This window comes from Diprion similis, chromosome 12 (genome assembly GCF_021155765.1).
Source record: "Diprion similis isolate iyDipSimi1 chromosome 12, iyDipSimi1.1, whole genome shotgun sequence".
NCBI classification, from domain to species: Eukaryota; Metazoa; Arthropoda; class Insecta; order Hymenoptera; family Diprionidae; genus Diprion; species Diprion similis.
In genome coordinates, this window is record NC_060116.1 from 13585340 (window position 1) to 13612713 (window position 27374).

At 35.8% G+C, this 27374-nt stretch overlaps 1 protein-coding gene across 1 annotated transcript in view; it reads left to right on the plus strand.

Moving 5' to 3' along the window:
- The window catches only part of LOC124412972 (colorectal mutant cancer protein), a 46951-nt gene that overhangs the window by 9919 nt on the left and 9658 nt on the right, over positions 1-27374 (plus strand). Inside the window, exons 2-3 of the mRNA XM_046893231.1 lie at positions 8777-9009; positions 9552-9688. Coding sequence (XP_046749187.1) covers positions 8777-9009; positions 9552-9688 — 370 coding nt within the window. The remainder of the gene's footprint in view (positions 1-8776; positions 9010-9551; positions 9689-27374) is intronic.

The window sequence follows — 27374 nt, forward strand, 5'->3', positions numbered from 1 at the left end:
TGCCTGTTGGTGAAGATTTTTTTTTTTATTACACTTGGTAAAAGCCTCGTATCGTGTGTATTTGAAATTTGAATAGATTTTTTTTAAACTCAACTGTTGCGTTCTAACGTTGGTGATGGTGAAAATGCGTTTAAGAATTGATGAATTTTAAAGAGGGAAGAATTCCAGTCTGAGGTGAATATTCTTTTTTCCTGTGTGGAAAAAACACATGGATTTGAATAAATTTTTTTTCATCCCCAGAGGAAAGAGTTAACCGTGCTCGTTCGATTTTCGGATTTCTTTTTTGCACCATCGGCTGCCCTGTGAAAAGAAAAACAATTATTTTATTCAGGTTTCATCGATCTCATCGTATTTTCTCTCATGCATGCTCGAAATGCAGGTTTAGCTGATCGCGATAATGGAAGAAAAATTGCGAAAAAAGTTAAAAAAATAAAATAAAAACGAAATGAAACAACATCCACGAGAATTTATGCAGCACTTTTACACCTGGTCTAGGTATCCATGGTCTCCCATAATATGCATTTTATGGGGAACGAGTGTTCCTATAAAATATACCCTGTAAAACGTAAAAATTTCACATTCAAAAACGAATAGCAAAAGTTATTTAGAGAAAAAACAAAAAAATAATAAATAAAAAAATTCGTCGAGCAATTATTTCGAGTGCCTTATCATATAATTTATGTATATATATATATATATATATATATATATACCGTAAAATTTCAAGCGACCAATCATGCTGCAATTTCGTATACAAATCCCTCCGCGTTTTCCTTCTTTTATTATTAAATTTTAATTTATACTTTTCCGGTCCTCAATTATAATGCCCGTCCGTCGAGTTTTCTCTCGTCGGTCGCATCCCTTGCTTTCAGTTTCTTTAATTAGTCTGCAATCACGGCTTATATACCTTGTACCGCTGCAGTAGGTATACTAAAACTGACGTAAAAACTTTGGGAAAAGAGGGGGAGGCAGGGAGGCTGAGTGAGACAGTCTCAACTTCCTCGAATCTCTTAAATAAACCAACCAACCTCGTGCTAAATTTCTTTGTAAAGTAAAGGTTGAGCTGCTCTTGAACGAGGGGATTATATTTAGTCTCTTAAGGTGTGTATAAACGGAAATTAACATTAGTATTAAATATTCTCCGTAAATTTTTTTTCTCCTTTTTTTTTTTTTTTTTTTTTTTTTTATTTCTGCACGTTCATTCTTAAAGTTAAATTTTTTAACTCGTATAATGAAGAAAAAAAAAAAAAAAAAAAAGAATCCCAACCTAATTTTCACCGTAATATATATAGGAATATATGTCTATATGAATTCTGCAGATTGTTTATTACCTGCGTTGTGACACCCAGCGATTAATTATGTGGTAATAAATAAATGAATCAGAAGAGAGTGTCAAGTAAGAAATAAAAGTATATAGTTTCTTCTTCTTCTCTTTGGAACTTTTCCCTTCGTGATATTCGAAAAGATAGTTTCTTTTTGAACAAGAGTAGGTGTAGATATGTATATGTCATGTATATCTAGTCGTCGTCGGAATTTTATTGACGATAACCATATATATATATATATATATATATATGTATACGGTGGCTCGTGCGTGTCGTAAAGCTGCAACATGCGAACGCAGACCCTAATTAACCTTACTCTGCAATTACTTGATCAATTATAATACATGTACCTACAGGTACACAATACGAACGAACGACTAATTTAACGCAATTTTAGGCGGCACGTGCTGCAGGAAGCAATTCTTACTCCTGCGTGTTGAACTGAATTATAACGTACCTTACCACCACCTATCATATCATATCATATCCTATATATAGACTTTATACAAGTTACGTATTTATACTGTATTTGTGTTAATACAATATGGGGTATTCCATGCTAACTCGACCAGTGTTAAAATCATCTTGACCATCTCAAAATTTTTGTTTTCAAAATTTTTTTTATTTGACCGTTTATTTTTTATAAATATATTTCCAGTCGATTGCGAATGTCCGTTTTTTCAGAAATCTGAAAAAGTTCTAAAAAATTCAGTTAATTACACAAAACATCTTCCCGTTAAGGAAAACTTGGGCCGAATTTGTTTTCTGTTGTTTTTTTTTTTTTTTATCACCGAATTCGGAATTTTTTTAATTTTTTAACAGTTCTGTGAATTTTTGGCTCGGTAAAATTTCACTAATTTAATCCTTCTTTGTTTTGGATTTTCGATATGTTTAATTGGTTATTCTGATTTTTATTTTTTCTTATTTTTTACACCCAATTGTTGAATTGACTACGCTTTGCGAGTATATTCTGAATTTCGGAGTTTTACTCTATCGAAACTTAATTTTTCGGAATTTTACTATATCGTAACTCAAATTTTCTGAATCTGCATTTCGGAAATAATTCGGATTTAGACGCTTTTGTAACTTTTCAAATTTGGAACTTCAACCACGCTCCACAAAACTAAACATTTTATCCAAGTTATTTACAAACTATTTCAGATGATTTTCATTAAAGAAAATCTGAAAGTAAAGTAAATAAAAACTAAAAATAAAAATAAACGATAATCGCTGTCATTCGATTAATTTAAAAATTCAAATAAGATAGTTTTGAGAATAAGCATAAAAAATTGAACTGCATATACACAATTGTTGTCAGTTTTCAGACCCACGAAAGAAAGTTCTTTCCGACTTAATTCCTTGCTTATACAAATATAGCGCATTCGAACAACCTATTAACACTACAAATTGACGAATGTAATTGTTCGACTCTTTCTACGGGGTCACGTGCCATTCGCTTCCGTGTCCGGTCTAAACATAGACGACGATGATGTCTGTAACTACGTGTAATAGACACTCTTCGAAGTTTCGTGTGGTGAAATATCCACGTGGTTGCATCCGCTTCTTCGAGTAGAGTGTCGACGTTGTTGGTAGGTGTTGCGGTGCTTCACCAGTTGATCTTTACTCGCTGAACGTCACACTCTTATTCCATTATTACAGTATAATACAGTGAATGGTTACTCGATTGTGTGTAGAATCACGTAAAACGCGCGCAAAACAATTTTTCAAAAGTTTTAGTCATTATATTCATCAATAAAACCGTCAAGATATTATAATAACTAATGTAACAAGTGAAATTCTTGCACATCTTTCCAAGTCTTTCGTCTAACTATGATTTGGACCCTTGTTATTATACGATTTAAAAAACTTGGTTCAATGGTGGGATCGGTCTTATGATTATACATGAGAATATCGGATAAAAAATTACACTCTCTTAATTACTCCAAAGGAAGTTACGTTGTAAGAATTAATCGTCGATGATACTAATTATGAGAATACTAGTGTAGAAGGAATGTGATATATATAGTGACCTTGATTTATAAGTCTTTTGCGGAGGAAAAGAAAGGAAAGAAAAAGCAAAATCTATTGGAAAGGATCCAGAATTTAATTCCTACTTAATTGAGACGACGACGATGGTTTGCTTTTTGCATGCAACTATCGGCAGAAGTAGAATATAAAAAATGGAAGATATCTTTCTCTCTTATTTGCGCATGTTTTTAATTCGTACGACGCGACGTACGTTCAGAACGTATCACGTATCGTATCGTGTCATCAAAAGCTGCTTTATAGTGTCACGGAATCATCGCGATGCTAAAACGAAAAGCACTCGATAAAACTCTCGTCATGCAACACCCTGTGCTTTCAGACACCATGCTGGAAGGGTTTCAAAGAGAAATATCTGAATATTGTTATATACCTGGAGGGGTTTCGATTTCTCGCGCTTTTATTGTGCTTTCGAATCTTTTTTATTCCTTCCTTACTTCTCCTTCTCAATTTAAAATAAACTTTCGTCCATTGGAGAATAAACATTTTCAATTTCGATTCAAGCGACAGTCGACGTTCCTGGTACCTTAGTTTTCCAAATGTCATGATAATCGTTTTTCTTTTTCCTATCATAAAACCAAAACAGCCTCGTCAACTGTCATTTGAAATATCCTCAAACACAACGAGACCGAATATTTTTGAAAATGCAGCGAAGCACTTTCTTCTAGTCTGTAAAAAAATGCCGAATCCATTTATGGGTATCTAAAAATAGCTCGGTCAATTCTGATCTCTTCTTTCAAGTCTATATATGACAAGAATTTTTTTTCTACTATTATAATATATGTATAACGCAAGCGTATGTATACCATTGTCTGACTTTGATCCATGATTAAAGGAGGTCAAGATGAGATCTCTACCGCAGCTGCAAGCATCTCTTCTTCGCTGTGTGAAGTTTGAGATGACTTTGTCGTCGATGGAGAGCATGTGCATCTCATGTACTATCCACCTATATTCGTTCTTCTGTTTTCTTTTTATCTCCTCGTTAGATAAGTATTTTCATTCTTCTATCTCAGCACTCCTTCTTCTTCTTCTTCTTCTTCTTCTTCTTCTTTTATCTTAAAGTACAGACCTATGAGACCTGTCTTCAGTTCTAGAGAGAAAAATCCACGACTTGCTGTCGCTGCTCTGCCACTATGGCACAGCTTTGTCACCATAGAGTGTGTCTGCTTGGTGAACCGAACAAAGCTTCTCTTCCTCTCTTTCTCTCTCTTTCCCATTCTCTCTTTCCGACGGTGTACAGCCTCGTTGGTACAACATTGAATCGAAACCTTATAGCTGCAGGAACGGAAACGTTTTCTAAATTTAAAACAACGGAATTCAACACCGTTTCGTACCGTTTCGGTTCCTTCCGTTCCGTTAATGGTCTGCAGTACACGCACCGCAATTCTGCACGTTTTCCTCTGGTGTATAATACGAACACTCTTATTGCAATACCATTTTCATCACTTCACTAATTCTTGTATATATATATGCATGGACAAGTCATGCGGTATACATACATTATATGTATATACGATTCACCCAACTCTATGGCACCGATTAATCTTTCCACGACTTATCGCGCGATGTTAAAGAATAAGAAGAAGATCTTAGGGTAAAACAAGTACACTTAAAGTAAAAACGCTTGGGGGAAGTGAAGAAAGTGAACGCCAGGCAAAGTCCGCTCTTCATTGCTTTGCAGATTGCATTCACACTGTTCATTATATGTGCAACAATTTCGCTTCGGACACTGGTTTGTTTTTTTTTTGCAGAGCTTCGAATCAGGCTGCAATCGCTATTGTGGTTACAGTTCAAACGATGCGTTTCTTGTACGAACATCCGTGAATTTAGTAGAACTAAAGTGAAGTGAATCTGTGCCGCTTTGTGTACGGAGAAAATTAATTTTGCAAGTGAATTTTTCTTAATCGAGTGGTGATGCAGACCACGCCGAAACAGTGGGAGACTCGGACGTTACAGAGAAAATCATTTCGACGTCATAAACGTTTCGTTACCAGATGGTAAGGCGTGGGATTAAATTTAAGGGCATAGGGAGGGAAAAAAAAACGGTTCAGTACATTTTTTTTTATCAGAAACGAGTTAGCGATACGATTGCATTTTGGTATAATTTAAAAAATATATACCATGAGATTGAAATGATCGTAACGTTGTCGTAACGAAATATGAAGGAAAAATTACTATTTTCTTTCGTTTACAATAATGTTCAAGGTGCTAAGATTTCAAAATACGAATATGTTTGGTTTTATTAAGGTTTACCGAATTTTTAAACAATTTCAAAATCTCGAAGTGACGTTTTTTCTCTAAGCACGAATCGTTGCGATAACGTTACTAACGGTAACGTGATAAAATAACATTGTTAAATGAGAAAACCAAGCATCAGTCCAAGAAGAATTGCTTTCCTGTATAAACTTACGAGAAAGGTATCCTTAAATTTATATTCGTCTTGAAATCAGCCCGAGTGCAATGGACTCAAGTGGTTCTTACCCTGAACTTTTCGATTGCTTCAGGGTACCTGTTATTAAACTCTAAAAGTCCTTGTCGACATCCGTTTACTGTATAATTCAACGTTCATTTTCAAAATTCCGTTTTTCTTTTGTTTCTTTTTTTTTTGAAATTCCTCTTTTCTTTGTTTATATTGAAAAATAATTAAAAAAAAAAAAAAAAAACTTGAAAAGTACTGAGTTCTAGATCGAATACTCTTTCGCGTTGTATGTAACGTAAACTTATTGAAAAAATACGTACCTTCAGAGCAAGAAAAACGAACCTGTCTTCTTACGCCCCGGGGATGGATAAAAAAGTAACATACAATCTCGATGGTTGTGATAGTCGGATCGTTGTTATAGGATGACGTAGTGCGAGAATGAAGTAGGAATGAAAAAAATGCCCAAGGGCCGAACGGCGTGTGTAACGTGTTATATATGACTACGCCATGCTTTTACCATGATCAACCCCTTTCCTAGGCCTGATCATTCCGCGAGATTTGATGCTGAAACGTTTTAGGGATGTATGGTGAGGGGAGGGAGAAAAAACACAAAAAAAAAAAAAAAAAAGGAATGAATAAAAAAGAACTGCAGGAGTAAAACGCGGGTATAGACATAAAAGCGGAAAAACTGTTTGAAAGATTATTTTGCTCCCGGGTAAAACGGTGCGGGATCGACTTTGAGAGGAAAAAAAAAAAAAAAAGAAAACGTCGTGCTCATTTGTTCAAACAATTAATGGAAGAAAAAATATCAAGTTTGTTCCATTTTTTATTACAATTTAATGATGAGACTGAAGTTAGTAAACGTTGACGTAACGGAAAACATGGGGGGGGGGGGGGGGGGAGGGAGACGAAAGTCATTCTTACGTAATATTTTACAAGTCGAGAGATGACTGCGTAATAGACATTTTCTATTGAAAAAAAATGTCCGCACAGCAATGTCCTAGGGGAAAAAAAAAATTGCAGAGAAAATTAAAGGGCAGTTTCAAAATGTACAAAAATTTTCCATTCAAACGTTTCAAAAACTATTGAGATGTATTTTTTCAACTTTATTTATATATTGTTATTGTAAAAATTTTTAATTTCATAATAAGTATTTGAATATCGTAATTTATGTGTTTATATTTACATATTTTGAAGTTTACAAATGAAAACTATATGTAAAATCTTACTTAAGAAGTAAGTGGGAGGGGGAGTCCAAGAAATTTAATGTGTTCTTACACGGAGAAGTGGGTAGGGGGGGGGGGGTAAAAATGGTTAAAATCGTCCTTACATAATTAATGAATGGCCCCTTATGTAACAAGAATTTTTTCCGTATAATAAATGGCGTATCCGTATGCATACGTTATTATTTTACATGTCTTGGACCTACTTTTTATATAACCTACGTACATCGGAAACGATCGTCTCGCGAGGGACACTCGTATTTCCCAAATTATGTCGTAACCGCGATTCGTTTTTGCAGAATATATATATATTAGACTGTATCAAAAAAAATTGACTTTTTTTTTTTTTTAATGGTGTACTGAAAATATTGTTCAAGATGACGAAAAAGAAATACCATAAAAATTTCAGATTTTAATATTGATATTTAGAGGTGCCTCATCGCGATTTTCTACTTTCCATAAGAATAACATGGCAAAAATGGTTCTTGCTCCTTGCGATTTTTATAACTAGATAACGACGCGTCGTACAGAAAATTCATAAACATGTTTTTGTAGGAAATTGAACGTTTTACAAAAAAGGTCTTCTGTCATTTTACGATAAGTCTACTCCTTCAAAAGTTATTTAAGGTCAAACATTAACAAAGGACCTCAAATAAATTTTGAAGGAGTAGATTTATCGTAAAATGACAAAAAAAACCTTTTTTGTAGAACGTTCAATTTCCTACAAAAACATGTTTATGAATTTTCTGTACGACGCGTCGTTATCTAGTTATAAAAATCGCAAGGAGCAAGAACCATTTTTGCCATGTTATTCTTATGGAAAGTAGAAAATCGCGATGAGGCACATCTAAATATCAATATTAAAATCTGAAATTTTTATGGTATTTCTTTTTCGTCATCTTGAACAATATTTTCAGTATACCATAAAAAAAAAAAAAAAATAGTTAATTTTTTTGATACAGTCTAATATATATACTTGCATATTCACCCATATACATATATGTATGTATGTAGGTATAGATATAGTAGGTACGTATTATAATATTATATCATGCACATGGTACGCTGCTTAACGGTAATGCGGAAAATAAGAGGGTGTCTATAAGCACGGGGCTAAATTCGTTCTCTCTAACGAGGGTGAGTCGGACCGTGTGCTAACTCGGAAGTCAGCTCAGCTTAATTCTCAGCTCTCTTTCCTCCTTCCTCCTTCCTCCTTCCTGCAACCCACCCCCTGCATCTGTATATATATATACAGTACACTTGAGCGTAGGTGTAACCACGTTTTTCTGCGATTCTGATATCCTTTTTTAATTCTATTTTTAATTTTTCCCAACCCCCCTCCCTTATCCCATTAAAATGTGCAATTATAACCTTAATTCCGGGTAAACGTATATGCACAAATCCCGAGCTTTATATATATATATATATATATATATATACGACCGTGATTATAATCATAACGTTGTAATAACGCGGTTATGGTCATAATTATTGTAACAAACCGCTCAGATCTTGTCATATTATTTTATACCTATCGGACTAAAAATAATTTTTCACCTTTATAAATTATTTAATTATAAAAATACGCTTGTACTCAAGATTTTATTTTACCATCTAAGTAATTATTCTTTTTACCTTTTATTTTATTTATTCATTGTTATGTATATAAATTTTTTCTTCTTTTTTTTTTTTTTTTTTTTTGTACAAGTAATTGACGAATACATTTTTTTTTCAATAGCATTATTCTCGAACTTACGGTGTTTCAGTCAGGACCTATTGACGGTATGCCGAGAATTGAACCTCGAGGATTCCGTCGAGGAACTTATGAGAGAGCTTGGCGCCGACGAACAGGGGAGGATTTCTTACCAGGAATTTCTCAGGCGAAGACTGGCTCTTCGGCCTGAAATCGAAGCACTCAGATCGGGGAAACACAGGACCAGTCCTCATCACACTGCTCATACGATTGAGTACTTGCCTACTAGCAGTGACAACAGCTTGGGTAAAGACAATCGCGACATTTGTCAATTATGATTAATAATATCTTACATAAATCTTTGCATTTTGTCTTTATAAAATTGAGGATCTGTTGTAATTTTACCTGGAAAGATTTTTTTTTTCTTTCTTTTTTTTTTTTTTACCTACATTTAAGGTATATAATGAAAGAATAAGTAAATACGATAACAATAAATGTCGATAATCTTTCTTTTTTTTTTTGTTTTGTGAACTTTTTATACTCTGTTGTTTTATCATTATTTAAACGTGTTTTATTTTATTCAAGATCTTGTGTACGTGTAGGTTGTAAAATGAAAATAATTTATATGATGTGAATAAGGAAATATCTTTTCAGTTTTTAATTCGAAGAGTAAATTGACACTCTAGCAATTTATTGTTCCAAAACTTGAAACAAATTTTTGTCACTTTTTTTTTTTTAACGCTCAAGATTCAATTTTTTTTTTTTTTTTTTTCTTCACAAACCTAAAAGAAATTTCATTCATCAGAAACTGATTCTGCAGCATCTGAATTTACATTTACATTTTAAAGGAACGGTGTCCGGACGTCATGAAAGCTGGGAATTCGACAGTGGAGCAAGAGATTTGTCACCGGAGCCGCATACTCTTCAAAAATTGGTCGAGGCCGCGGCAGGTGGAACCGGAAACATGCTGGAGCTTGCTAACAAGGTTAGTAAAGTTGGAAATTTTACCAAATATCCTCCTAATTTTCTTCTCATTTTAAACCAATGGAAAAGTTGGTTGAAAATGTATATCCGCACTTATCGTAATGAATTTTTAATATTTGTAAGCTATAATCATATTGTTAATTGTGACGTGAAAATTTTTATTCCAATAACGAATATATATATATACATATATATCTATAACTCATGTTTATTATTAGAATATCTATTTAAACTGCTTCAAATAGTCTTTATGTAAATTGGAAGGGGTAGTATGTAAACTGATATCGAGAGATCGATATCACGTCACAAGTTTCTGCTCCTGCAGCAGCGTAGAAGTCGAGGTCCTGCTCGTCAAACCCGGAAACAATCCACTATATTCGACGGGGGGCGAAACTCGGATGTCCAATTTCCTCCATAGTCTAGTGTAACCTGTCCTTTATGCTGTATATATATATATATATACACACGTATATTCGATCACTTGTGTTCGTCACGTTGAAGGGAGAAAGGAAAACGAAATATCTTACCAAAATCGGCATCATATCATGGTTGTGCGTATATTATAACAATAACAACAATAATAATAATTAGTAAACGATTAAATCAGTCCCGCATCTCGCTGCTTTTGATTCGCTTCATATATCGAATAGGAAAATTCTTCTTCATCGTATCTCTTCGTATAACTAACTAATTATAGGTATACAAATTGATTATGTGAATGGTCGGTCGTCTGATATGGTTTAATATGCGCATGCGCTAAAATTCGAAAACACTTGTTTGCCAGGGTGACCAACCGTCGTGAATGTAACCTCAAAAATTTAGACAGTCGTCACTGGCAATTGTATTCAATATCCATGGGTGTAAAAATTTTTTAGGTTACATAAATCGCGGTGACCCTGTAATACGAATTGCACGACTGTTGGTAACCCTGACAAACAACTGCTCTCGAATTTTAGCGCATGCGCATATTAAATATATAGCAGACGACGGACCGTTCTGTCGATAGATAATCACTCTGCATGTATATATATATTCATAGCCTCTATCCTCAATTCCTCTTCGCCACCATCTTTCAGAGAAAACGTATATATATATGTATATGTATATGTATATGTATATGTATATATTGAGGATGGAGGCTTCGAATCGATAACCGTGACTAGATTTACACTTCTTCTTGTTATAACTCCCGGATTATTACATGTATAAAATATAAATGTATAATGAAACCACAAAAGCGAAGGAGAAAAATGTAAATCCATGATGGTAGGTTATACGTGTATCTTTTACATACCTATGCATTTAAACCTCAAGTGGAAAGTCTAACTTTGCACTTTGCGATTCAGTTATGCCTTAAGTTTCAAAGTTTCGGAGATGCATCCCGATATCGCTACAAGTGTTTTACCTCGCGAAAGAAATATATATATATATATATATATACTCTTGCGAAAGAAAAAACATTTTTATGTTATACAATTTGTTGTCCAAATTTGGACTATCGTGAAATAATTTTTATCCGTGTATTGAGTAAATCTTAATTATTGGTTGCGTTGATTCCTATTGGTACCGAAAATATCGATTTCAAATCAGTGAGAAGTCTATAATAATATTGTCAGGTATACGAATTCTACACACTTAAAAGGATCAGACAAATTTTTTTCCCCATCTTTTATACCTTGCGTCGTTTTAAATTCACTACGAAAATTCAGCGTGTGATTGAGAGAAAAATAGGTAAATAATAAGATGCTCGCTTCGACTGTACATTTAAATTATTATAAAGTTGAGAGCTGTGTCTTATTTAATTATTACACAAATCTCGAATTTTATACGACAGTTGGATTATTTTCATGCATAGATATTATAGGTTATATATATTATTATTATTATAATACTACAGCTCTGTGAGTATCGTAGATTAAAAATATTCGCACGGCAGAATACGATCTCTGATTATATAATAATTTATAACGTATACATATAGCGAAACTTGCTGGATTAATAATTCTGAAAGTATGCGTGTAGATATAGAAATAATATCTGCTATAGAAATAATAAATATTGGGATTAAAAAGCGAGGTATTTCAGTTTAATATTTAACCATCAAAAGTGTTTTCACGATTATTTTTTTATACTTGTATATATATAGTACATCGAACTTTTAATGAATATAACGTATCAGTCGGGCGCGGCGATCTGAATCCATTTCAATAATTGATTATCCAGCCTTGATGCACACGAGTATTTACAAATTATCATCATCATCATCATCATCATCATCATCATCGTCGTCGTCGTCGTACATATGATATTTTTCTCTTTGATAAAAAGCCGAGTAAGACGAATCCTCGAGGGAAAAGGGGGTTGAAATTGATCGCGAATATTCGCGGCAGGAATATTCGTCTGCATCGGCGCCATTTTACTAATTTGCAAACGAAGGCAGAGGAATGTAAGAATCCTTATTCCTGCTTCAGGTATTACATATGAGGATTTTTATACACGAGCCTCACGCATTCATAGACGTGCTTTTCGTTTAATTATTCTGTTCGCATAATACATGCTCAGTCAGTTTATCGGGCTGTAAAATGAATCTGTACCTGCATACATGTAACACGGCTAATTCCGAGTGCAAATTACCTTCCTCCTTTCATCCCGCGATTCTATTCAGACTCGTTCTTCTTTTCTTTATTTATTTCCGTCTCTAGGCTCGTCTCATTCAAAATCGATCCATCGAACTCCGGAGAGGAATATTCAAACGATTGTATCAATACGCAAGATTATACGTTTGGGAATTGAGAAAGGAGAGGGTTATTCTGTTAAGGGTTGAGGGTTGAATTTTTTTTATTATTATCATTATTATTATTTATTTTTTTCTTAAATCCATATCGATTCATTCATCACAACAATACTTATTGCAAAATGTACAGTTAGATTCCATAGTCGTGTGTATGTGTTTTTTTCTGTTTGTAGGTTTTCTTTTGCACTTTGGAAAATCGGAAATTTTCGTTAAAAACTCGATTTTTGTATAGGAAAGAAATAAGAAGTAGAAGAAGAAGAAGAAAAAAAAACTCCGAAAATATTACACACTGCGGTAAAATGTAGGAATATTCAAATCAACTTATCAATCTTATCAAACTTTGTTAATGAAGTGGTTGAAAAGTTCTCCCATTGTTATTATTATTATTGTTGTTGTTGTTGTTATATTTTGCCGCTGCACCGTCGCCGTCTGTCATCTCGAAGAATGGATAATTAGAGCAGGGAGACAGAGATCGTCGGCTATTATTAGCAGCGTTAATTGAAGGATCAGATGAGTTAATTAAAAAACTTCAAACCTCAATTAACCGCGGTAAGGTTAATCAAACTGGAATATCTTATCTTTCTAGGATGATGGTAGGATTCGAGAAAAAAAATATCCTTCGGATCGGTTTTCTACGATACTTTGCCAAAGGATTAATCGTGCCATTGAAAATCTTGTGCAGAATTATTTATACATAAATTTATATGTATATGTCATACTTTACGCGAAAGGTGTGAAGAATAATAATTTATTATTTTTTTTTTTTTTCCCTTGCACTAACAAAAATTTACTAATTAGTTTTGTTGAATTTGCAATTTTTATCGCACCGAAGGCGTTCGCGAAGTATAAAAATTTTCAAAATCCGACGATTTTTTGCGAACTTATTAATTTAAAAATTATGAGGATAAAACTGAACTACACTTTTCTAATTCTATAAAAAGTTTAACACTTTTCGTTGGTAACTCTGGCTACTATACCTTCAGCTTAATGAGCTTGCGAATATAGTAACGTTTTCGAATTAAGGCACCGATTCGCCACGCGATAATGTATATATGTATAAATATGTATGGATGTATGTATGTATCTATGTATGTATACGTATATATGTATATGCTTCCACCACCGCGACAGCACCAACTACTTCGACGGTCAGTTCGGCAAAGCTCGGGCGGATTCGTCGGTCCTCGGTAAAGTAGGTAGAACCTTCGTTCCTACCTCCGGCGGCGTATAGAATCGGGAGGATATTCGGAAAGAGAGGGTGTGAGGAGGGACGGAGGGACAGTCCTGTCACGCCAGTTCAAGCCGCGTGTTGTTCCGGCCTCGCGACGCTCTTAACCCCTCGATTGTCGTCGGAAAAACGAATCGAGAATCGCGAAAAAAAGACAAGAAATAATTATCAAGGAGAAGAAGGAGGAAGAAGAAAAAAAATAGAAAAAAATAAATAAATAAATAAATAAATGAAAATCGTATAAAGAAAGAGAGAAAAGAAAAAGTAATTTGTTGAACTTTTTTTTTTTTTTTTTTTTCTATCATCCTTATTCCGCACCTGCTGTGTTAATACATTTTTTTTTTTTTATTCGATCTACGTCGTTTTTATAGTTTTGTGCTTTTTTTTTTCTCCCCTGATAAGACTTACGTACGGATATACGATATTATTGTTGAAATTTTGTCTATCTTTTCTTCTTTACCCCCAACTTTTTTTTTTTTTTTTTTTCTCGTGTCTTCGGTTGAATTTCGGCTCCAAGTGTGGATTGAGTGATGGATAATCATGTTGTTCAGTGATCAGTGAATATTATTATATTGTAGACACGGTTCGCGTTTATTTTTATGACGCTCATTCGGATCTGTATTATATGTGGTAAATTACACGTATGTCAAGTGGAATAGATTACTTTAAATTTCAATTTTTATTTCTCGTAAGCACGATAAATGATTTCTTTCGAACGAATTTTTTTTTTTTTTTTTTTTTTTTTTCTCCATCATCTCTCTCGCACCGCGCGAAAACAGCTTTGCATTATACTGGTTTCTGGTGTCTGATTTCGCTTGAATATCCTTGTATATATTCGTTGCGAAATATCTTATTATTATAATACTAATAACAACAACAACGGTAATGTGTAGAATCGTGTTCTCAAGTTTAAAACATCGTTAGAACAGTTCTTTGTCTCTTAGTATATCAACGAAATAACTTAGATACGTATAAGGTTCAGGTTAAATTATGTATCTACACCAACGATATCCTCTCTCCGCCACGTTTCGATCATTCTTTATATACCTATTTTTGATCAATCGACGGGACACGTGTGCCAAACCAAACAGCGCTGGTTCTAAATCGTGGAAATGGATAAAAAATCATGCGTACTCCTATATATGATTATACCGTTTTAAATTACATTGTTTATTACAGAATTTGATTCTTTTATATTATAAGATTTACAAAATTCAAACCTTTCAAATTTTCAATTACACACGGGTCTAATCAGTTTTTTCACTGTAAATACGTTATACAAAAAAAAAAAACCTGCTCAAGTATATTTTCCAAATCGAATATAATACTAATCATTTTTTTTTTGCAACAATCTCTTCAAAACGAGTAATCATGAGTATATAATAGTCTTTATCAGCCTTTTATGATATACAAGGAAAATTTATCATTATATATGAATTTACAGACCGATCTGCACCTGACGAACTAACAATTAATTGACTTGTCAAATGAGAGAAAGCTTTTTCTCTCTCTCTCTCTCTCTCTCTATCTCTTTCTCTCAAGTTCTCTCTTTTTCGCATTGAATCGCAGGCGTTGTTGCGGCGACGCCCCGGAAACGACTGTATTTATGTACATGCAATTTATTCGAAATTTTCGCCGGCGTCGTCTCAGCCCCGCTTCTGGGACCCCGGCAAACAGAGCGCCGATCGAGTGGACGGAACGACGAAACGGCGCGACGCCTGGCGCCCGCCAGTCCGTCTGGCCAAAGTTTCGCCACTACTACTTCCGCCACTTCCACCTTCTATTACATTAACCCAAAAACCTCGACGGCGGCGTCGCGACGCCCGGTTAAATTCCCGAATTTGTCATATTGGATGTACGTTGATTCGAATATAGGGGGTTGAGGGGAGGGAGGGAGGGGGGGGGGGCAAAACGGGGTACGTAAGGAAATACTTAGTTTTTGAGGATTAAAATATAAATTGTAACTAATGATGATAAAAAATAATTTTCAGATGTCAGGGAGAAAAATAAATTTTTGAAAATTTTTCAAAATTCAAAATAGTGTTAAATTATTTTTATAGAAGTCATTTTTTACTATTTAAAATACATTTTGAAGAAGAAAATTTTAAGCGTAACCCATTTTGCCCGGGGAGCCCTACAAAGTAGATTCTTATACATATAATATTAGATACTCAAAATGACTCAATTTTTATAGGCGAATATCTCGCAATTGTCTAAGAGTTTTGAAAATTTTATCTCTCTCTACTTTTTTATAGAGCCTGAAATTTCCTGTAAGAATCTGTGTTTAGATAGTTTATAAAAGCTGAGCCGGTGAGAAGGTAAAAAAATTTTTTTGCGTCGGTTGAATAATAGTCTCGGGATGAAAAAGCGAGCGAGAAAATTTGGCGGAATATCGATGACGCAATCGCGTCTTATAATTAAAAAAATAAATTGTTGTATAGACAAATTATTCAATGATTTGTATTGTTTTTATCGCTTTGCGATCATTCATCTTTCTAGTTGATATAATATGATGAAAATATTGATGCAACTTGTAACATTGATTCGTTTATAACGTTTTATATGTATCTTTCGTCTCTCTTTCTCACGCAAGCGTATATCGTGTAGTTGACCTTTTTCTTTCGTGGATCTTACCTCGACGATCCTAAGATAACAAATTTCGAAGACAAACAGAACCCGCGGCGTCAATCAGGCGACGTCGATTATTAATTCGACCCTCATCCGCTTATACCATATACCTATAGGTATATATATATATATATATGTTCAGAGCCAATTTCATCCGGTCGATAAAACGAGGCGAGGATAAAACTGCGGAGATATATCCAAAGAATAAGGCGAACGTCTTGAATTTTTTCTATGACAGTAAATAATTCTTTGACCTTAAAGTTTTTTGATTATTTTATAAAGATAGAATTTGGAAATATACTGTGTCTCGAATATTTTTGGAAAAAAAAATTCAAATTTTTACTGTAACTAGATGTAAGAAAATTACGGATTTATCACGCGAAACGCGAAAATATGATTTTTAAAAAACTATATTTGAATAAAATTTTTATAAATTATTTATGCTTAAAAACAACGATCGAAAAAGTCGTGGACGTTATACCTGTAGGTACCTGATACATTATTGAATAGGCTGCCGCACTTCGGGTTGTTTGATCCTTATCTTATTTCCCCCGAGGACCAAGACGCGGAAGGCGAGGCTGTTCCTCCGCTCCAAGCAGGTAAATATCCTGCGACGATAACGAGGGAAATGCGAAAATATTCGCCTATGAGCCTCGTTATTTGACGGGAATGCGGAAGAAGAATATATGTAATCTGCAGCTAACCGCGTTAAGTGAACCGAGACGTCGAAGACACGCGATATCCTGTATATATATTTTATATACATATATACATATTGTATATGTCCATGTAAAGGATTCGCGAGATAAGGAATTAGAAAACTAGTCTGGCACGTCGTGTATACATATTATTCCGTAATTTTTTATTTAAAAAAAAATATACGTATATAAACTGCTGTACCTTAATATCTATATCTATATATATATATATATATGTATATTATATATACTATATAAGGTATCTTGAAAACGCGGTATAACTTTGGTCATATATGTATGTACATACATTCCTGAGGGAGAAAAGTCAGGGTGGTAACTTCGAGCAATGAACTGTTTCATTTTATACCGATCAAAAAAAAAGAAAGAAAAAAAAAAGTAAAGTCGTCACGGATAAATATAATAGAAACGTAAAAAAAAAAATAACGATGTAGGTATTCTAATTTCGTGTATTTTGAAACGCGGAAAGGTCAGAGGATACAGAAAATTTTTTATTTCAAAAAGTGATGAAAATATGGAAAGTAAAATTATGTACCTAAAGTGAATATGCCGCGGTATAGATAAAATTAATATGGCGGATGAAATGTCTTGTTGATTGAAATTTAAATATATACGGTTTCATTCAATAATACGAATCGATTTTACGATCGCATTTTAATTTCTTTTTCTTCTTCTTATTATTATTATTATTTCAAATCTGAATTAAAAAATCATTTCTTTCGCTATATATTTGATCACCATATTTGTTACATCGTACAGATAGCTTTCTTTTGCGCCGAATCGTCGGAGTAATTAAAAATGTATAATGAATTGGAAAAATACAAAAAAAAAAAAAACAGATCGCTTAAAAATTATGACGAAAGCTTCATGTCTCTGTGTATTGCGACAATTCGATATCCTTATTCATATTTTTAATGCCATTTTCTTCTAGCTGGGATTTCGTTTATTTTCTTCATCCTTCTTAGCAAGTCTATATTTAGGAAAAAATAAATCAATGCAAATTTCGTCTAGTTGACCGATCGTTCGAGGAGAACTTAGAAAATGAAGAACCTGGAAAGCAGTGATGCGTGGGTCGTCGGTCGTCGTTATCGACTAGCCACGCAGCTCTTGAATATATATACATACATATATATATATAGTATATACATATATATACGACTGACCTTTTACACCCACGTTCCCCTGTTCCTGGTTTACTGTGAACCAGTCTTCGATATCCATGGCTCTGATATTTGATTTGCTTTGTCGCGGTTCGTTCAGTGCGAATTTTTGAAATTCCTTTGAATAAATAGAATAGAAATGGAAAAAAAGAAAGAAGACAAAAAACTTGTAAAAATTTCTCTTCGCCAAGCTAAACAGAGATGCATACTTGTTCTATCTATATTTGATTACTTAACTGCTGGTGGTGAGAAAAATGTCATATATCGTACGTAGTTAGCAGTTGGTGTTTATTTTTTTTTTCAAACTCTCTTCCCTACTAAAATACATAGAAGGCAAAAAACAACAGACACGCGTACCTACTTAGATCAGACGTGAAGACAGCCATGATGTTATACGTTTATACCCATCACTTTAGTTTTGTATATTCAAACGTATACACACAAACACACCTATAATTGCATCGATTTTTCACAAACACTTACCGATTACGCTGTAGCTTTTCTCTCCCATATTTATTTTTTTTGAAAAGTTTGAAATTGGTTTACCATTGAAAAAATTCAGTGTAAATCGAAAAGAGAAAAGTTGTCGTTGGTGGTGAACAAAAAAAAAAAAAAAAAAAAAATCGATTTTAATTCATTATACACTTGACCGAGTTTATTTTTTTTCAATCGATTAAACGATGTTCGCCGAATTATCTAATCGTTCGTTCATTCGTACAAGATTGATTTATGGAAAATGAAACGATGATTATACACCGCTACGTAGCAAAACGCTACGAACTTACGCACTCAATTAAAATTATAACAGACGAGCTGTGGCGATCGTTAAAACCCATAAGTGAAATCAACTCGACGCTGTACACTCGTCTGTTAATTACACATTGTGGCACCACCTTTCCTCCTAGCTGCACAAACCTCGGCCATATGGCAGCTTGTCAATGATTCATGCTCCAGGGTGTCTCGCCTTGTATGTGCGGAACACATATTTTACACTTTTTAAGAATGGTAATAATCTTACGAGTGTATTTAACATCGGCACGATTAACTGATCCCACATCATTTATTCATTTTCAAATTCTGCTTTTTTTTTTTCTTCTTTTTCTACTTCGAATCTTATATTCAAATATATATCGTGGCTCGGAAATTATTCGCTGACATTCCCGTTATGACTGCCTTTTTTCCACCTACGAGCTCATGTGTAATCGATGAATAATTCTTATTTATTGCCATTTATTTTACTCTCTTTTTGTTCGCCGTTTTAAATACTCATTTATTTTCTTATTTTTTTGCTAATTTTGCGCTATTTAGAAACTAGGATTTTGTGCGCAGTATAAGGAATCCCTAAGAGTCTGAACCGGTCCTTTGTTGGACCAAATATCGATGCTCTTGTATGTACGAGTTTTGTTGAAAAGTTAGAAAAATCGAATTGAATACGAATTTAGATATTTTTTAATATAAATTCAATTCAATTTTCGATTTTTAACAAAGAATTCGTGAAGAAAAATTTAAAACCAATCGATCAGGGCTAGTCATTCGAAAATTGTTTCTGTTTTTTTTTTTTTTGCATGTTTTTTGCATGTTTTTTGGAAGCAGCAAAAATCAAACCCGTGGTAGAGAAAATCTAAAACTCGGTAAGAGATAATTTTTTTTTTTTCGTACGCAGTCAGTACATCATAATTAAAAACTAAAATATTATAATTTACAGTAAAGCTAGTCGTCATGATCAATTAATGCAGTTGCTGCGCAGGGTTATTTGAAAACTATTTCCGATTCGAGCGGGATATTAATTTGCACAGCTTGGTAAACGGTCCTCGTCTTTAATTGCGTCTGCAGTCTCTCAATTGCTCACGATGCGAGTTTCCCCATATTGCTTGCGAGCGGAATAAGGTATACATACCTACATATACGTACTGTGCACACCTCGACCTCGTGGAAATCAATTAACATACCGCCTACGGTCGACATTGCCAAGTGCAAAAGTTTCGTTTTAATGACACTCTCCTTTCGATCTAATGTCATGTATATAGTAAGTACTACATACACTTTGAAAATTAATGTGTACTAACGCGATTTTCAATTTACACATCCCGTTTGATGATGTATGTACATACACATTAATTAACGAACCTTTTTTCAAATCTAAACCTCGCGCATGGCTTTGGCTACGACTTTATGCAGGCAGTATGTATATACATGTGTATGTACATATTTACGTAAACATATAAGGTATAACTGTTCAGGTGGTCGTTGTCCTCCGCAAACACCACATGCCGTGTGGCCATTAGTCAGGATCAGGACACGCTGCCGCTACCTGTTATTGCAAACTCGTTCTCAAACCGACCAACAATTCTGAGGTGGTAATTTTATTTAACACGATTAATCCGGAGAAATTATGATAATTCATTATTATCATCGAGTTATAATGTGATATTTAAGATGTGGTTGAAGTTAGTAACGTTATTGGTATGATTTACGTTTCCGAAAATCGTTATTTAAGCTTACAGGAATGTCTGAAATTCAGTTAATTATAATATGGTAAAATTTATTCATATTTTCCAAATTTAACTACTTCAAAGTCTTATTTAAGTTCTCATCAAAGTCTAATTTAGATCGTCGTCATTCAATTGTAGGTTGAAAAAGATCGGATAACGATACAGTACGAAATCATACTGATGGATTTGAACTTGATATTTCCATAAAAGACCGAAAATAGAAGAGAATTACTTTTTTGTTTCAATTTCTAAAAACAAAAACAAAAATTATCGAAGTACGAAACGAGTATTGAAATCGAGCCACTGCTCCAGAGATTTTGTCTCACAGTTTTTCAATCAACGCGTTGTTGCGACGAGTAATTGCATTTATACATATACATATATGTATATATATTATATATGTATATAAACACAAAATTAATGAAATTTTATCGTGGGACAGAGAATCTGGTTCTCACGAACGAAAATTCATTTGCTTACACATACATACATACATACGAACTCCGCGTATGCATATTTGTTTATTATACATCTATGTTATAACGTACATACAAGCGTTATATCTGTATATTATCTTGTTAATATTGCATGCCCTATACATCTGCATGCATATTTATGCATGATGCGTGTGTACAGCATCAGGTATGTACCTACGTACGTGCTTTAACCGCTAATGGATTAGCCCGCGTCTATCGTCAGTCAACCCGATTTGCATTATGCTAAATCGGCCAACCCCCTCGCAAATATCGAGTACATACGTCCTGTGTGCAAAATTTCCCCGCAGCTCTTGTATGCGTCCAATTTCAATCGGCTGGTTCGCGGTCTTATTTACATTCTCTTTTTCATATTTATTATTGTTGTATACATTTACTAGGCTGATTAATTATTTGTGTATAATTTGGAGATTTTCTCTGCGTCTGGTTAAGAGATAGTTTTGAAAAAGAAAAACTAAGCGAATCAGACATTTCTATGCACCGTAATCCTTAATTATAAACAACTTATTAGATCGCAGTTAACGATCTTCCATTTCATCTATCCAACGAATTAAAAGGGTCGTTCGCACGCGCGTAACTTACTACTAATTAACTTGTTTAATTAACGCCTCAATGCTCGACTCCGTATGGTTTGCAGTTACATGTCTGTTCAGTTTTTAACTGGCGAAACGCGTTCAGACGTCGACGTCATCGTTCGTTCGCTCACTCAATAAATGCAGTCTCTGCTCCACACGTGTTGCAGAACAGCTTGTAGCATGCTTCTTTGATCAAAGTGTTATGTATGTGTGTATGTATATACATATATACATATATGAAAAACTATCTCGCTGGTCGTAAAAAAAAGATTTGCAGGAATTGATTTGTCTCTTTTTTTCCACCCCGTCACAGTCTGCAGTTTAATTAGTCGCAGTTGCGGGAATTAATTTTGCACTCTCAGTTTCTCTCCGTGGAATGGAATTTTCGAGAGTGCTACACGATTTCGAAACTTTAATATAAACGTTATTCCGGGGGAAATTCCGCCCAAACCATCATCCCTTTAGATGCATTGCTCGGTGCGGTTCGTCGGCGTCAATTAAATCCGCACCATGGAACTTTCTATCGTAATATAACTGCAGACCCGTTTGATGCAATTAACGGTCCTCCGTTTCGCTATGAAACAGACACCATATCCATTGACAGTCTAATAACACGTTGAAAGTAAAAGGGCTGCAGGTTATTGCGTGTATATATACCGATACTCGTTACACTTTCACGCCTGTTATTATACTCGTCGTCGTCGTCGTCGTCGTCGTCGTCGTTGGGCACGTTATATTTGTTATTTGATTCACATATTTTCCCCATTTCATCAAGCTCGACAATCTGTACGTAAATCCGAAGCATATTTTCCCCACAGACGCCAGAAACCAGTAATATAAAGTCTGTAAATTGTTTTTTTTTCTTGACCATCGCGTGTGAATTTTTATTCAACTATTGAACACGCCGTCGTCGTCGTCGTCGTCTTCCGGGAACAGGTTATTAACTAGTTTAATCCACCATAAGAATAAGAACACTCGATTAAACACGAGCTGGTGATGTGTGAAGAGATGTGTGTGTTTCTTGCCTCGATTCGTCACTGGGTGAGACTGCACTGAGTGATTTTTGCTCCGACGACAGTAAAGCGACTGCAATGAAGAATTAGTGAAAAAAGTTAAAGAATTTTTATCTGGAGTGGATTTGGCAATTCGGAAATTCACATCATCGAACGATCCTCGTTATTCAATCGAAACAAATCGAACATGATTCTACGATAAAACGCGTTAGTTCATCGTGGTTGTTGTTGATATAATTTTTGCAGTTGTTTTAACACCGCGAACTGTCGCCAATCCAGCAGTAAATTCAAATCGTGAGTACATCGACAATGAAGAACGTCAGATGTGGCAGTTATTTCAAACCGACAACAGACTGTAATTTTTCGATCAGGAAACGTGAATGAGACATCGTTACATTCATAAAAAAAAACCCAAAACATCGTGAGATCAGTGACAAAGAACAGTGACCATCAGGTGAAGTGATAAGTCGCTGAACTCAACCTTGTGTTGGAGAAATACACCGAAGAAGAAGAATTGGAAGCTAGGCGTCGCCGTGGCGGGGTTCACGGTGACTGCCAATAATGGCTCCGCGGAGTCCCGCTTTTATCTGGAGCGTCTCCAACAGCAACAGCATCAGCAGCATCAGCAGCACCAGCACCAGGTCGATCTCAGACATCATTTGCCTTCACACGTCAGGGATGGAGTCAATGGAAAGGATTTGGTCGAGGTCCCACCCCGGAGGGATGACCTCGTTTACGTACACTGCGCCACCACCGAGGATGAGGTCGAGGACGACGAGGAGGAACCAACCACCACCATCCGCAGATCCAGGTCCTGGCTTTGCTGTCCTGGTGATCGGAGAGGCGAAAGGACCATTCCGATCCAGGTCGAAGTCGACAACAGAGATCAACAGAACGTGAGTTGGTCTTGAGGATCGTTTGTTCAATGCGTCATCTATCAATTTATTATTTCTAAGGAAAGGGACTCGGTTTTATCGTTTATATGATGGGTAGTGCAGACCTTTTTACTCTTCTTCTAACCTCTGACCTTTACAATATGAAGGGTTCCATAGCGACATCATGCGAAGGTAATAAACACTTGGGGGAATTTTTTTTTTTTTTTTTTTGAGAAACTTATTGGCTATAACGTGATGCCTCGTGACTTTTTATAAGACTTACGATGCGACTCGGTATATCGACGATTCGTTTTTCAATTCATAAATTTCGTTTCTTCCGGTGAAATAAGTCGTATTGACTTTTTTCCAACCAGATGTTCAAGTAACAGTTAGTCCAAGAGGAAAGGAAAAGTTGGAGATCGAAGGTGAACGTATAAGACTTTTCCATCGTAAAGAAAAGAATTCGCGCGCATGTGCCTGGAAAAGTGTTTTTCCTGCCTCTCGTATCCCCGAAGTGTTCTATTTTACGTTGTACACGTCGCACAACCGCTGACTCGGGTTGTGTCGCGTCCTGAATCTTTAAACCAGCCGAGTGAATTCCTGTGTATACGTACACGAATCGATTGACACTCTCCTCCCTGCAGTCGAATATATATTGTAAGGTATATAGCCGCTTCGAAGCGGACTGCAGAGACACAGTCGAGGCCAATCATTTTCCAGAAATCAAATTTTAAAGCCATTCAAGGTGGTGGGGGTGGCGCGATACTTGGTCCTGGAACGAGGACGAGGAATCTGTGGCAAAAACCAGGGAATCCCATTATCGGGTTCTCTTCGTCCTGATGCCGCCACCGCTACTGCAGCTCGTATAGTTATCGGACTTTTTTCACTCCATTTCTTCTCCAACCTCTCTCTCTCGATCTTCCCTGGTTCCCCTTTGTTATCGAATCTAGACGATAGCTGCGAGAGCCGCGAAATTTCACCAGCCGCACCAACTAGCTCGACGATCGATGAAGAAGTTCGTAATTTGCAGGATTAAAGGATCCACTGTCTCGTTTCGGTCTGCTGCGAACACCCGCAGAGCTGCAGTTATTCGTATACGCCCATCTCTCGACTGCGCAAGATCCACCTTTCATCCATAACACGGCAGGCAACAGCCCTCGGAGTCTCTAGCAGGACACAAAAAAGCTCGAAAACCATAGGGCTGCTGCTCCATATCCCCATCAATCACTGCACTTTCTTACAAACTTCCCCGAGTTACGTCTATGTAGGGTGCTTAATAACCCGGACACACTTTCACCCGGGATATGGTTATCCCTCTTGGGGTAAGGTTCTGTGTCAATCTTGAAATTCCATTTTTATCCACAACGCAGTCGAGGAACGAATCGATACGTTACACGTCAATCATTAGTTCCGTGTATTTCGGTACATTGAGGCAATGTCAAGTCACTGATATCAATATTAGGGATGATTTGGCCCGTTCTTTTGAAAAGTCTTACGAATTATTCAGTTTATAACCGACCCTCTTCGAGTAACTTCACCGTATTGAAACTTGAGAGTTTGATTGAGTACCTATTGGTACTATGGTTATTGCTAGTATAAATTACAGTATAATGTTAGTATTCTTGACTTTTCTTCAAAACACCCTCAAGGTGTTTCAAAGCCATTCGAATCGTTTATAAAATCATTTAACCCCACGTGAGGTAGATCGAGTCGTAATTTTGAAAATTTTAATAACAGTACCTTCAAGTCCAATGAAATCCCCGGTCGTATAATGTACGATGAGTATAAGTATCCTCTATTTTCGAGAATGAGGTTAAGCTTCTTATTTTCGAAAGCGATCGATTATTCCCCGGGATTTCCGGCTTGAAGCGACGTCGTTCTTCTTCCGTTTCTAAGAAAGGCTTGTTAACCCAGTGATTTATAGATATACCAGGATGACAGTTCCTGTCGAGGGGCGGCAAACCGGCTGGCTCCTTCCTCCGCAGTGTCCGCAGTCTAGTCTGTACTCTCATTAGCTTTAGCCCGGCTTTTCCCACGTATTTTGCACTTTTCGCTTCTTCTTTTCATTCTTCTTATTCTTATTCTTCTTCACCCCTAGCCGCGTTGGCTGCTGATGGCCTCCTTAGTGGGTCTAATTGCCCGCACTGCACGGTTAGACCCCAACTCCCGTCTACATGGGGTCTACATCAGTATCTTTCCGCCCCTCTACTCGCGCGAAAAACGATGCTTGGATGCTTAACCACTGCAGCTTAGCGCCTCGCAAACACGAGGCTTTGTTCTTCGTCTAGGTGAGCCTTCTTCTTCTTATTCTCGTCGTCCTTGCTCGTCGCTAGATGCTCTTTTCAATGTTGAGGATACACGCGGGGAAAGCAGAAACGGCCCTTCAATTAAGCTTGGATTCTCATATCTGACGACTTTTTATAGAGCACCATACACGTCGCTACTATCCTCGTATTCGCATGCCCTCTCAAACACTGCGTCTGCTCTGTATAATTGCAAAGTAAGTATAAAACGACACAATCTTAACACCGCTCCACGTGTCATTCGTGCTATTTCAACCGGATCGACTACATACAGCCGTCTTTACATGCGTTTTATACTATCTAACCATCAAACGTTCGTTCCATGCTATGATGATGACTATGTGATAAAACACTTTGAACGGAGCCAAGTAAATTTGTACTGGTCAGTTGATGAAATATTATCTGAAATCTTGAAATGAGATTAAACCAATTTTCAACATCACTATAGGATGCAAAGAAATTAACATATATAAAATGAGCACGGCTTTCATGATCCTAATTTACCAAACGTGTAGATCATATAACTCTTGACCTAGCAATAATTAGCGCAGTCAAGTATAAAAAATTGTCTTTCCAATCCACAAAAATTGTTCAAATTATTTCAATTAATAAACCTATACTCTTCAATTATTCGTACTTAACCTCCCCCCCCCCCCCTCCCCCGCGCCCCTCCCGACAATTTCTGTGCACGAGTTCGATCGTTTACAGAAGAAAGAAAGTAAGAAAGAAATCGATTGACGACAAGGGGTCAATTGACGCGAATCTCTGTGGTCAATTCATGGGATGAACGTCAATTATGGACATCGAAAGCGACGAGATATCGCTTCGAAGAAATAAACGCGGCGGGTTTTTGAACTAATTGCAGGGGAGAACGAATTCCTCCGCACCTTGCACGAGCACGTCTCAGATTGGCAGTAGCAGTGACCTCTAGCTATTTTGATTGCAGGTTTTACTCCGAGGCAAGGAAGTTGATGATTCCGTTCGTTCCTTCTCCATGCCTCGGGGAAAATGAGCTGCTCATGTTGTTGTTATTTTACTCCACACTGCGCGAAAATCGACTCCCATATATTCTACATTACGTCACCCATTGGCGTATGGTCACAATGTGTACTTTTGTATGGTATCTTTTATCTGAAAGGTAGAAATTTTTTTCAGGGATTATAGGAATTGCTTTACGATGTGAAGATCTTTTTTTAGATACTTATCGCACAGCATCTTCTTCGAATTTCTCCATTTTTTTTAGTGGAGTTTTAAGAACGATACCAACCGATCTACTTCAGAAGAAGAGCAATGAAGTTAGAACCAAACGTCATGTTGGAATGCTACGAAAAAATTTTTCGATGGGCAAAGGACGGTAGAAAAGTGCGATGCTTATATCCCAGTTTTTGCTCGAGGGCAAACGGCTGGTG